At 42.0% G+C, this 13,620-nt stretch overlaps 2 protein-coding genes across 3 annotated transcripts; both read left to right on the top strand.

Moving 5' to 3' along the window:
• Positions 1-3,894: 3,894 nt before the first annotated feature.
• LOC118339818 (metalloreductase STEAP3-like) lies at positions 3,895-10,539 on the top strand. Of its 2 annotated transcripts, none has more exons than XM_035677586.1 (7): positions 3,895-3,997; positions 4,716-4,772; positions 4,882-5,124; positions 5,679-5,945; positions 6,039-6,566; positions 6,884-7,048; positions 8,286-10,539. In XM_035677586.1, exons 2-7 carry the CDS (start codon positions 4,767-4,769, stop codon positions 8,571-8,573), a joined length of 1,497 nt encoding a protein of 498 aa, XP_035533479.1. In that variant the 5' UTR covers positions 3,895-3,997; positions 4,716-4,766; the 3' UTR covers positions 8,574-10,539. The 2 variants fall into 2 exon arrangements, with proteins under 2 accessions (XP_035533479.1, XP_035533480.1); XM_035677587.1 differs by having other exon boundaries at positions 3,901-3,959.
• A 135-nt stretch (positions 10,540-10,674) lies between these two features.
• On the top strand, positions 10,675-13,229 carry LOC118339819 (acyl-CoA-binding protein-like). Its single transcript, XM_035677588.1, has 4 exons — positions 10,675-11,089; positions 11,371-11,488; positions 12,397-12,459; positions 12,730-13,229. The coding sequence occupies exons 1-4, from the start codon at positions 11,084-11,086 to the stop codon at positions 12,801-12,803; spliced, it is 261 nt and encodes an 86-aa protein (XP_035533481.1). The 5' UTR covers positions 10,675-11,083; the 3' UTR covers positions 12,804-13,229.
• Positions 13,230-13,620: the final 391 nt, after the last annotated feature.

Genomic DNA, 13,620 nt, shown 5'->3' with positions numbered 1-13,620 from the left:
TCTAAGCTCCCCGGCTGCAGGGACACATTTGATGTCTTGTTTTATGAGCTGGAGAGCCACAGGCCTTGCATTTCGATTCTCAGACAAATTAGAATTCTTGCTGTGCGCAGGAAATCATTACTCTATTGCATACAGATTTGTCTTAAATGCCTCTTTAGCCTCATTTGTTTCTATCCCAGCGAGGCCACTTGTTCTAACCGCGTGGTTTGTCAGCACATCAGCTGAATGCGACTATTATTAACATCTTTCATTGCTTATTTCCAATGAGTGCAAGCCATTGAGACACTCAATAAAGAGTGTCTTTGCTCATTGAAAATAAAAGCATCTATTGATTTTGTCCTCAAGCTCAAAAAATTCCCCTGAAGGACCTGAAATACTTCAAAACTAGAGGTTGGCGGCTAAGCACCTTGAATTGGAGCACAGGCCCCACATCCACAACAGAGGCTTTAGAGCTCAAGGCGATGTGGAGAAATCTTCAGAGGCCAGAGACGAGGCTTAGCTGAAGCCCTACGGTCACACTGCAGAAGCCCCGCACCGCCGACCCCCCCTAAGCAATTTCAGCTTGTGCTCAGCTCAGCTTTAACTCCCCAGAACATGGCTCCAGCTGAGCTGCTCATGTCTGAAGGTGAGACTGAGCACGAGAAGTCATCCGAGTTGGGTCAAAAAATAAAATGGAGGTTGAAATGTGAACACACGACAGTCCTGGCTGGCAAAGCGGGAAATGTTATGTCATGTTTTAAATGTTCATCTAAATCTATCTTTCCATCAAAACAAAACCCTAAAAATAAGTATGCAGTAAGGCATACAGAGAATATTATGCTCCCCGACTCTGCGACATGACTGCAGAAATGACCTTTACTCAGGATTAGTACAGTGAACTGTATCTTTAGGCCATGGTGAACCATGCATGACACACTGTCCACATTATGCACTGCAGCTGCTGAGATTATCCTGCCCTACGGCGGAGCAATGCTTCTAATCACGTTGCATTTTAGTGGACCGCTATGTTATACTCACGAACCGTACAGTTAGACAAATGAATCAGTCCACCGTTAGACTGTTCTCCGTGCTTTTGTTTAATAACACAGAGGAAAATGTAAGAAGAGGATGACTAGAGGGTGGCCCTGAGAGCTGAAAGCACTGCCATCGAAGTCAAACATCCATGTGAACAAAATATCTTCACCGATTTGAGAACACGTCTGCAGCAGTTGGAGGAAATGCAGCAAAGTATAAAAAAATTGGCAAATTGAGAAGCAAATTCACCAATTTAACAATATGGAGCATAACAATTAACAACGTATACAGAATACAGCCAAATATAGACAACACTAGTGGTGGAAGGAGTATTCAGACCCTTTTCTAAGTAAAAGTAATAATAGTGCAATGTAAAAATACTGTTACATGTCAAAGTCCAGTATTCAAAATGTCTTAAATTAAGTATTAACTGAAAAATGTACTTGGTAGTGGCGGAGTCCGCCATTTCTGCACTGGATTCAGATTCCCTAAGCATGAGGGATTCAAGTACTCATCCTACAGAACTGGCATTTGTTGGTACTATATTATTATTCTTATTATTATTATTATTATTGATGCATAAATGTGTAAGTAGCCCTTTAGTGTTTTAGCTGGTTGAGAGGGAGATAATTGTATACTTAACGTGTTGTATAATATTTAATAATGCATTATATTTTATAAGCTAATCATATGGTTTTTATATCAAATCTAGCTGGCGAATAAACATCTCCATTTAAACTTTTACATTTTCTTTTACTGATTTTCTGGAAATTTGTTTAAAATGTGCACTGAATTTAGCCCTAATAGCCTCCCAGTTCAATTTCCTTTAGTTTCAGGTTTTCTTTAATTGTGGTGTGATGGGCTCTCAGGGCCACTGTAAAAAGCGATGACAACCCTCTGACTCTCATAAATCTATCACAGTAAAGATTCGATTTTATTACAGGATGAATTATAGGCCAAGCAAAACATAGTCTACTGTAAAATGTCATAGAGTATTACTGTAAATCTGTGCGGGAAACCTTCACTGAGCCACAACAATACAGCGATGAGATCTTGCAACATCAGCTCCTGTCTCAACATGTGACCCTAATCCCTGATGAAGGGCACCTTGAAAGCACAGAAACAAACGTCTTCCTCAATACAACATTTTGACACTGATGGTCTTGTCAGATGTTGACGTAGCTGTACCTGTCCACCTCAGGCTAACTATTTATGACCACGTCTTTACCTCTCTGCCACTATATCCCACCTAACCCATTTACATACTGCAACCACAAGTATGTATGTAATAAAACGACTTATTGGACCAGATTTTGTTTATGTCATCCATGTGTTTAAGTCATGGTGGCCTCTAAGCCCCCTCGTGTACAGCAGCTCCTTCCATGACCTTGAAAAATAGGACATTCAACATAAAAACTCTCTTAATTGCTCGGGTGTCTAGAACCTTTCAATCCAAATGGCCAGCGTTATTTTAGGGAGAGCAATAAGCTGCAATCTGGATGAGACTTCGCTTGATTTGACTTGTAAGATTAATGGGTGTTCACACCAGGACACCCCCGTAATCGATACCCATGAATGAAAAATCTCAAAACCGGATAAGTATGTCAAGGACTGTGACCTAAAGCGTTGTAAACAAACACGAGGTCACGGCCTAGAGAGAGTGAGCGTGGTGACACTGATGCAGCGCTCTAAGCCAGGGGGATTCAACCTTTTGCAAGTGGCAAAGGCAGACATGATGAAGTCATGTTGACAGTGTGTAACCTACGGTCAGACATCTTTTTAACACGATTTTGCTTCTGCTTTTTTATTCTAATCCCAAGGCCAGCTTATCAAATACACCAGTTCAACAGCTCACATGGAGTAAAGGGGGGACCTACCATTTAAAAATCATTTCACAATAAAACAATATGAAAAAAATATTATCTTCTGGTCTTCTTCAACAAAATATCATGTGATTTTGGAAATACAGACAAACCACAAAAAAAGACCAGGAATCACGTTTCCCATATTCATCTTATTATAGCATGTTAGCATGCTAACATTGGCTAATTAGCACTAAACACAACGTACAGCTGAAGCTAACGAGAATGTCATTAGTTTTGCACGTATTTGGTTTTAAAGGATCAGGGCAGAGGATTTGGTGCCATCTAGTGGTGACGTTGCAGATTGCAGCCTACTGAATACCACTCGCCTTCCAAGTGTGAAGGAGAAACTATGGTGACTATGAGCTATAGCCAGTTTTAAAGGTCCAGTGTGTAACATTTATCGTCATGTAGTTTCCCCTTTGTGCTCGGAACTGGAGGGTGAGGTGAGGGAGTTACACACTGCCTCTTTGCATTTTGAAACAAATAGATGACTCCAAACATGTATCAGTGTGATACATCATTAAATATTTGAATACATAAATAATTATATGCATAGGAAGCAACAGCAACATTAGTACCTGAAGCAAACCCAACGTGTGAGTGCAGAATTTGACACTATTGATCACAGCACCTTACAGGAGAGGCTCAGATTGTGGGTTGGGGTATCTGGAGCCACATATGTCTGCTTTAACTGTGTCAACATCCCATTTAATATGCAGTGTTATTCAATACCTTTTACTTTGTGGTACACATCAGTACACATCATTTTGGTTTTCATATGCTGTCGTCTCTGCCTCCTCCAGCTCCCGCTTTCCCTCCTTTTTCTCCTTCCTACAAACCACAAACTTTGTCTTTAAAGGTGCTCTATAAATAAAGTTTATTTACTTTTTGTTGCAATGTGAACAGTTTATGGTGTGGTTTCCAAACAGGCTCCTGGATCACAGATCTTTTAGAGGAGCCCAATGCTTTGTCACTTTTATCTCCTGCACACACGTGGGGGCGTGGCTGGGGCGGGGCTTTGGCTCTGGCGTCATCTTATCAGGAAGAGTCGCCGCAGTTGGAGGAAAGCGGAGAAGCGAGGCAAGTCGGTGGTAGTAAATAAGTGAAAAAACATCGCTGTAAGTACTAATAGAAGCTAAAGTATGTAACGTGAGCTATTATTTTACCCGTATATACCCGTGTGTGTGCCTGTGTCGTGTCTGTGTGTCGTGGAGAGGAACTTCATTCGGAGGTTAAAGTTTCCACGAGTTCAGCCAAGGACAACAAGCAAGGTTGCTTCAGTCCGCTTCTGTGTTTGAAGAGAATGTCAGTATGGATTTCTGGCTATTTCATGTTGTATCGCTAATCGTTCAGCTTTAATAAGTCCCACAACTACACGTGGAGCGGTTTCTGAATGCTTGTGGTTTTCTGGTAAACTCGGCGTGTAGCTGGCTGACTACTAAAGCAGAAGTTTTATAAAATGGACGTTTTCACTGCTAATGTTAGTAACCGCACGATAACCGCATGTGGTCTGTCGCATTTAACAGCTGCTCGTGAGGTCAAAGTGAAGTTTTGCCTGAATGGGAGACTTGTTTGTTAAACGTGCGCGCTGTTTATAGTAAAGCATCTGCTCTTATGAGCCTGTTTGATCACTTACTGTCTTCAGGGTGTGTGAAATCCATTTCTGTTATTGTTGGATGGCCCCTTATTGCTTTCACAGTGCTGTGTTACAGATCTAGGACATGTCGATTGAGACACAGAGATAATGGGGGTCCTAGTTCTGTGTTCTAAAAAGAGCAGCTCACTGCCCTTAAACTGCATGCTTTACATCTTCTAATACTACTCATTTAATTTCAGGTCCCAGACTGGATGAAGAGACAAGCCTCTAAGGTGTAGACCTAACAATCAATGTCTGTAAGTAAATACCAACTTTTTTTAATTTCCTCTCTGTCTCTCCACTGAACCTCTTCAGGTCGCGTGGCTGTAATTAAACCAACATAATGACCGTGTGTCCTGTCTATAGATTTGTCAGGGCATTATGCCTGATGAGATGGCGAGGCCTTTAATCCGAGAAAGAGGCGAAGGAAGAGGCTCCAGACGTCTGGAAGCCTCCATGTCTGACCCCGGCGCTCCCGTTGTCGGCATTCTGGGTACGGGCGACTTCTCCCGCTCACTGGCACGAAGGCTGGTGGCCTCCGGCTACCAAGTAGTGGTGGGGAGTCGAACCCCCAAACGCTCCGTGGCTCTGTTCCCTGAAGAGGCCGAGGTGACACACACAGTGACACTGACACCCACATTCACACTCACCATGTAATTGGTGTTTTTGTTTCGCCCCCGATGGTGATAATTATATATTTACTCTGACTTGATACTTTAGGCATAATAGCTGTTGTTATTATCCTGAAGAGAAAAGATAATCTTAGTTAAAGATGAGTCAGTTGTGGTATGGGAACTGGATAAAGCAGTTAATCTCACACTTTGAATGTTTCCCCTTTACATCATATTTCAGTATCTGCCAATAAGGAATTCACAAGGATTCTTAGAAATGGCTTTTTTACTCATATATGGGTGGGAGAATATCTGATATTGACATCTTTAAACTATATATCAATGCATTCCTGGCCATTTGAGTTCAGGTGTGATTAAATATATTCCAATTCATATACTTAAACTCTCGGAGCTGCAAGTTTTCTGAGGCAGTTTTCTGATCACAAAGTCATGATGTAAATAATGTATTCTGATGTAAATAATGTATTCTGATGTTCCTGTTGTTATTATAATTTCCTCCTAACGTGCGTCGTTTCTGTCTTTGTCTTCCAGGTGACGTCCCAGATGGAGGCAGCGAACCAGGCAGACCTGGTCTTTGTCGCCGTGTTCCCTGAGCACCACTCCACGCTGGTGGAGCTGAAGCCGGCACTAGCTGGAAAGACGCTGGTGGATGTCAGCAACGGTTTGAAAATCAGCCTAGAGGGGCCTTCGAATGCCGAGCTGCTGGCGGACCTGTTTCCGGAGAGTTCTGTGGTCAAAGGGTTCAACACCATATCGGCCTGGGCGCTCCAGATGGGACCTCGGGATGGAAGCAGGCAGGTAGGATACGTCAGCTCCCTCTTGTAGTTTAGATTGATGGAGCTCCGGCGATGCTTTGACCTCAGCTTCATTTCTTTTGTGTCTTGTCTCCAGGTTTTCCTGTGCAGTGACAGTAGCACGGCCAAGAGCTCGGTGATGCTGCTCTGTCGTCGGATGGGCTTCGTCCCGGTCGATATGGGCCTCCTCTCCTCTTCTCTGGAGGTCGAAAACCTCCCCCTGTATCTGTTTCCCTCCTGGCATATCCCAGTCCTCTGCACCCTGTCCCTGTTCGTCTTCTTCTACCTGTACAACTTCGTCCGTGACGTCCTGCAGCCCTACATCATGGCGGGGAAGAGTGTTTTCTACAAAATGCCAATAGAGACTGTCAATGTCACTCTCCCCTCCGTGGCCTTGGTGATGCTGTCGCTGGTCTACCTGCCCGGTTTGTGTGCCGCTTTCCTCCAGCTGTGGTGGGGCACCAAGTACAATCGCTTCCCTAATTGGCTGGACCGCTGGCTGACCAGGAGGAAGCAGTTCGGGCTGTGTAGCTTCCTGTGTGCAGTTCTGCATGCCATTTACAGTCTGTGTCTCCCCCTGAGGAAGTCTGCCCGCTACAAACTGCTCAACATGGCTGCCAAACAGGTGAGACGAAGAAGAAACGGCTCTTCACTCGGATTCAGTTTGTACACAGAGAGCTATACTTGTGGGTAGCACAGCAGAGTTAGAGGAGGTGTTTATCCCTGACTAGACTTTTTTTTGTCTCAAAGAAGCTTTTGCAATTGCGGTGACAATATGACCAATTATGTGTCCACATACATGAAATCAGTGCGTTATTGTTCTGCTGTCATCAGTGTATTTTGTGCGTCAGTCAGACACCGTTCTATGTAAGTGGAATCAATGGAGGTGAAAATCTGCCCTGGACTCATGGAGGATTCTGGTGTTTATTGTGTCTCGTCCAGGTGAAGGAGGGGGTGGACGACTCGTGGGTGAACGAGGAGGTGTGGAGGATGGAGCTGTACCTCTCGGCGGGCATCGTGGCCCTCGGGTTGCTCTCTCTGCTGGCTGTCACCTCGCTGCCCTCAGTGTCCAACACTGTCAACTGGAGGGAGTTCAGCTTCATACAGGTGCACACACACACACACACACACACACACACACACACAACCACACACACACACCACACACACACACACACACAGAGGCAGTGATGTGCTAATGAAATAAAGATAAAGTAGAATAGACAGATTGGCCCCAAAGTTTCCTTTTTCCTGTGATTATTTACTGCCAAAAGCATGAGTTTCTCTTCTTTTGGATGCAGGATAGCAGACAGGATTAATGCAGAATGATAGCCAGAGATTGACAGTCCTGACGCATAAACGTACAGTCACACTTCTTACATACAGACAGACGCACTCTACAGTCTCCTACATGCTCACATGATCCCACACATACAGACACTGTGACTCCCAGTTCAGCAGCTGCCCCAGATTCGGCGTTAAACTCGGGCTGTGACAAAGCCATCAGGAGTGTTGTGACTCAGTGCGCAGTTCCTCCTCTCCTCGACTTCCTCCCCACCGTGGCCCCCGTTCCTCCAGGACTCGCGGTCCGTCGCTGCTGCCTTTTTCCCTTTCATCTCTCCGTTAAACTAATCCGGTGGCCGTCAGATTAGTCATGTGCCGACAGCCGGCGCGATGAAAGGCAACTTTGTGCTCGGCACATCAAGACCCCGCTGCCCGCTGCTGCAGGACAGTGTGTTAATGCGCGTTGTGCATTATCTCTGCCAACTCCATCTCCACCTGCGCTTTTCCTGACAAAATATCTGCTGTAAAAAAACATCTATCCCACAATCCCCCAATTGTCTGTTGTAGTTCTCTACATACACCATAGGAATGCTACTGCCTCTGCTGTCAATATACAATTATTTAGTTCTTTCTTTCCTCCTCTGTGTAATAAAAACTCATCCGTCTTGTTGTGGGGAAATAATTATGATGCACTTTGCCCAGTTAGTGAGTGAATGAGGTAAAATAGGACTATTTTTAACCCCCGGCCCCCTACCCGAGTCAACCTTGGGAGGTTTCTCTAATTAGCGGGCCCCGTAGCTACAGTATATGGCGCACACCATACACACATGCATACACTAGTGGGGTTCATTCAGGTCAAGCGTGGTAGGTCAGTGTGTTTCCTCAGGGTTTGTAGTAGCCTGTAACATAATGAGCTAATGTAGTGGACTGGTGTGAACTGAAGAGGAGTCCCTTTAAGGGGAACAGTGTGGGTCTTTATATGTGGAGGACAGGATGATTGTCGTGGTCTGTCTTCACTTCCAAATGCAACCTGTGACGCCCTTTTTTCACCCCCCTGCAGTCCACGCTAGGTTACTGTGCCTTGTCCATGGCCACCCTCCACACGCTCCTCTATGGCTGGGACCGCGCCTTTGACCCCACCCAGTACCGCTTCCTCCTGCCTCCCACCTTCGTACTGGTCCTGATCCTCCCCCTCACGGCTCTGCTGGGCCGCCTGGCCCTCTGTGTGCCGTGCGTGGCCGGGCGCCTCAGACAGATCCGCCGCGGCTGGGAGAAGAGCCGACACATCCGCTTCACCCTGCCGGACGACGGCTGCCGCAACGGGCTGGAGGATGTCAGCCATGTGTGAGAAACGCACTGCTGGGTGTGCGTGTGAAGATCCAGACTGAAAAGTAGTCAAAGTAGAGCTCTTTATGTGTGCGCTCATGAATATAAAGTCCAGTCAACCACACTCGCACAGAAGATAAATGATTTATACGCTCCTGGAATGTATTGATGGCTCATCTCTAAAGCCCGTTGAGAGATTTCAGAGATCTGTGAGTTTCTTTTCAACAGATTAGCTGGTAGTTCCTTATAGATATTTGACCAGTAGAGCTGTGGTCATCAACTTTATTGCACTATGCATTGACAAAAATGAGTATGTAGTTACCTTTTACTTTAATTTATTGTTCTGTGTTGTTACTCTACTTGAAGCTTCAACCCAGAACTGAACAATATTAGCTTCTGGTTTAATTTATGCGAAACTGTTACGCTTCCAATGAACCTGCTCAGGACTTACTGAAGCAGTACAACATGGATTTTGTATAGCTGAAATAAGATCATCCGAGGTAGACTTAGCTGTCCTCTTGGCTTTTGCATTCCCTTTTATTTTTTTTATTTTTCCTGCCGCCTTTAAGACTGCTGCACAGATATCTGTCAGCCAGCCTTCAACATGGCCTCATCCTGTTTTGTCCGTATGCTAAATATTAAAACTAACATGTCTTCATGTTATTATTTGTTAATGAGGATTTTCATTAATGTAACATCAGGGTTGCATTTTGTTTTCACGTTTTATTTTGCAGTACTTTGACCCTTTTAATGTGCTGTCATATTAAAGGTGCATTGTGTGACATGTATGAGGATCTATTGGCAGAAATGGAATCTAATATAGTCATAACTATGTTTTCATTAGTGTATAATCACCTTAATATAAGAGTTATATTTTTGTTACCTTAGAATGAGCTGTTTATATCTGCAAACGCCGCAGGGTTGCCTTCCATAGAGTCCGCCATGTTTCTACAGTAGCCCAGAAGGGACAAACCAAACAGTAGATAGGGGTGCTTGTGTTTTGCGATCACTGTATTTTCTCCTTCGTGCCTGGGAGAGTGAAGCGAGCGAGTTGTGATCTGCAGCTACACCACTAGATGCCACCAAATCTTACACACTGGACCTTTAATGTCAAACTGTTAGGGACTGTATGAAAATGATTGAGGTGGGGAGGCGGATGAACATTATTCTCGATTTTAAAAAAAACCAAGAGCTGCTAAACACGAAGCTACCAGTTTCTAATCTCATGTCTTCTAATCTATAAAGAGCCATCTGTTATGATGCAGAATAAAAAAGCAGCTATAAAAACTCTCTTTGGCAGAGATTGTCGTTCCATCACTCACTCTTCTGTTCCTCAAATCTCTGATACAGAAACAGACAATATCCTCCCCATTTCTGTCCACCCTCCTTCCTAAGCATTTTTCTACAGTCCCTTATGCATAAACTCTCATTTGCTAACTGGAAGCTGCTGCTTCAGTGGCTGCATTGACTAGTAGTTACTGAATATAAGAAAACTACCATTAAAGTGTTATTTTTTACCTGGATACTATACATTGTTCAGTTTTATGGTTGTATTCAACTAACCTGCTGGTAACTACCCATCAGTACTCATTTGACTTAAAAAAATGTTACTTTTTTAATTGTTTTCATTTATGATCAGGAACAACACAGTTTGCTGCTGACTTGTGATTTCAGCAATTTTTGTTTTGTTATTACATAAGTTTGTATTTTCTCAGTTTTATGTGTTCTTGCCAAAGATGACTCTGTTACGTGATAGATTGTTTTCCTGAATCTAAATTAAGATCAAAGTAGTGTACTACCACAAAATCACGAATGTAAAGAGATCAAATTGTTACAAAATACAATAATGCTTTTTTGTTTTTCTCTATTGTATTTAAATAATGTGAAATACATTAGTTTGTAGATATGAGCCTCATTGTACAAATGTATTTATCAGCTACAATTGAATCATAGGCTGAAATAAAACCTAACTAACTTCTTTAATTAAAGATTAGACTGATGTCCGTCTTTACAAAATCAAATGCAAGTTAAATCTAATCTCAGGCTGCCCTGAACTGTGCGCAGCAGTGAACCCATCAGATTATTAAATATGTGGATGCTGCCATCTTGTGGTGCAGAATGGTTTCGCTCATGTCTCCCAATGCTAAAAAAATTGTAATAAGAGACATGGTTTTCATTCAGCTCTATCACAACAAAGTCAACAAGTCATATGAGACGTTAGACTACAGCTGTGTTGCATAATAAAGGATTCTATCTGGTTACATGTCCTGTAATTCTCAAAAAACAGATTATTTCTTATTTCTTATTTCTAGTGTAACTGCAAACTGTCTTATCTGTCCACCGCTGTCCTTTGTTAGCGTGAGGAATGTCAAAACCTTCATAGTCTTCAGACGGTGCTGAAACTACCTCCCACTTTATTTTCCTCAGCAAATCCCAACAATGACAAACTGCAGGACAAGTTGGACGAGCGGCGACTGAGAACTGGGGAGTGAGTCGAGTAGCAGCAAGGTGTGTCTGTTTCTCACTGCCGTCATGACTGTAAGTACTGCCTGCTTTGAATCTCAGCCTTTCCGACAATGTAACATAAATATTTATGGTACTATTAACTCATTTCTCAGGTTGTGACAGAGCGGGAATCGCTCTGCTTAGCTACAGTTTTATGTGAATGTAAAGAGACGATAAGTCTGATTGTAGAACAAGAACAGTCACAATCAAGTTAGACTGGTTTTAAGAGTTTTTTTTTTTCTTTTTTTTTTTTTTTAAACTAACAATTTAACTGAAATTTCTGTATCGGCTTGTATTTTTTCTCATCCAACCAGGGATCATTTGAGAAAGCAGTAGAGGAGGTGAAGGTACTGAAACAAAGACCAGACAATGGAGAAATTGGTCTACTGTACGGTTTATATAAGCAAGCCACAGTTGGTGATGTTAACATAGGTGAGTCACTGCAGTGAGGCCTTTTACATTTTTTTTTTTTTTACTTTGTAGTATTCATGTGGAAACATAAAAAAAAAACACTCAAAAAGACAAGCTGTGTTTATGTCAATGAGCAAAGACTTTGAGGACGTAGGGTGCGGTTGAGAAAAAATGAAGTTTGACAGGTTGTGTGTATTTGTAAATGATGCCTAATGTGATAAGTTTACGCAAAGTTGTATATTTTCTTTTTACTTTCTTCCGAACAAAGATGAAAGAAATATTATTTGACTGTGTGCAGATGACAAAAAGCATTATACTGCCATAAATATGCAGAATGAGGATTTTAAAGTGCCTGAGAACTTTGTTCCAGATCTTCAGTATTTCTCAATATTTACATTTCTACTCCATTACATTTATTTCACAGCTTCAGTTACTAGTTAACAGATTAAAGCGCCACTGTAATCAGCTGCAACACTAAAATGCTGCTTACATATTAATGCATCATATTTTAGATGTTAGATTTTATCTAGTAGTTATGGGTTAAATTTATACGTTTTCAGATTCCCAGAGAATATATAAAGGACATGACCTGAGTGGCAGCTACAGGCACACTCCTAGGGACAGTTTTTCCACATTTGAGTGTATTTGGCTAATAAAGTAACATTTCAATGCAGGGCTTTTACTATAATGTAATAGAGTATTTCTACAGTTTGGTGTTACAGTTTTTAAATATGGATTGGAATACTTCCTCCATCGCTGCTCATAGAAAGAAACTGATTGAGAAACAAAGTTTTCAGGGACTTTAAAAGCTCGCACATGACATCTCATAAGATAATTTGTCTTGTTGCTCATAAGACTGTTGTTATGTGGCTTGACCGTTTGTATATATGTTGCAAAGCCGTTACTGATGGCTGCTTTTACATCCACAGATCGCCCAGGGATGTTTGACTTCGCAGGACGAGCAAAATGGGACGCATGGAAGGCAAAGAAAGGTCAGAATATATGGAAATTAACTTAAAACTTAAAAATAAATAGAACAATACATTTTGGACAGTTGCATGAAAGACTATATATAAAACATAAAACAGATACGTCTAAAAATTTAGTTTTAGGGAAGATTCACCTGAACAAAGTGGAATTTAAAACATGTTTGTCTACTATTCCCAAAAACAAATATCTGGGTGTTACCTTTAACTGAATGAATAGACGTTTTTCCTGAAAAAAAACAACTGGTTTGTTTGTTTCCATTTCTAAACCAACAGGTCTATCCAAAGAGGAAGCAATGGACGCCTATGTTATTTTGGTGGAGAAGCTGAAGGCAAAATGGGGATTCTAGAGTCTGTTTTTTACGTTAACATTATAGGAAATGAACTTATTTGCTTTCTTGCCAAAAGCGTCTTTATATGTCTGTATGCTAATTGTGAAGCTAGAGCCAGCAGGCAATTAGCTTAGCTTAGCATTTAGAGTGGAAGCAGGGGGTAAGTGCTAGCCTGGCAAAAGGAAAACCAATCTGTCTACGCTCTGACACAACCAGACTAACTGTTGCTAAGCTAATTACCTGCTGGCTCTATTTTTTTTTTTTTTTAACATTTAGCATACAGACGTGAGTGGTATCGATCTTCTCGTCTAACTCTCGGCAAAAAAGCCAATAAATGTTTCTCAAAATGTTTAAGTTAAAATATAATGTACAATTTCATATAAAACGTTTCAACACATAGCATCTGTATACAGGGCTGCTATCAAAAATAAAGACTTTACAGTTCGTTGGGCCTCAGACTTCACTTGTTTCAACTTCTAAGGACAAATATCCAACAATTTATAAATATAAATAGTAGAAACAGCTGTCAGTATAATGAAATACAATTCAATAGTTCCTCCTTAGAGGTTTTTGGGGCTTTAACCACTCGAGAGACAAAAAGCCAGGATATCTTAGCCTCGACTGCATCAATTTTGACCCAGTCCCCAAACTTCACGGTGCAATACTAAATAACTGCAGTGACCCTTTTAATTGATATCTAATAATTGAAGCAGTTTAAATACCCCCCTGACTCTGGGTAGTGCATGGATCTTGCTGGATTCCTTCCAACCTTTGCCTGCCAAAGCTTTTAAAGATGTGGACGTTAACAAATACATACATTTTGAGACATTACTAT

The sequence above is a fragment of the Morone saxatilis genome, unplaced genomic scaffold, assembly GCF_004916995.1.
Source record: "Morone saxatilis isolate NCDOM2014 unplaced genomic scaffold, NCSU_SB_2.0 Contig6, whole genome shotgun sequence".
NCBI classification, from domain to species: Eukaryota; Metazoa; Chordata; class Actinopteri; family Moronidae; genus Morone; species Morone saxatilis.
Note: the sequence above shows the minus strand (reverse complement) of the source record. Positions and strands in the feature narration are given on the sequence as shown.

Excerpts from the sequence above, each read along its gene's own strand:
- LOC118339819 (XM_035677588.1), top strand. Across the intron at positions 11,489-12,396 it reads AGTTGGTGATGTTAACATAG|ATCGCCCAGGGATGTTTGAC; the intron begins GTGAGTCACTGC and ends TTACATCCACAG. Across the intron at positions 12,460-12,729 it reads CGCATGGAAGGCAAAGAAAG|GTCTATCCAAAGAGGAAGCA; the intron begins GTCAGAATATAT and ends CTAAACCAACAG.
- LOC118339818 (XM_035677586.1), top strand. Across the intron at positions 5,125-5,678 it reads TGTTCCCTGAAGAGGCCGAG|GTGACGTCCCAGATGGAGGC; the intron begins GTGACACACACA and ends TTTGTCTTCCAG. Across the intron at positions 5,946-6,038 it reads CTCGGGATGGAAGCAGGCAG|GTTTTCCTGTGCAGTGACAG; the intron begins GTAGGATACGTC and ends TCTTGTCTCCAG.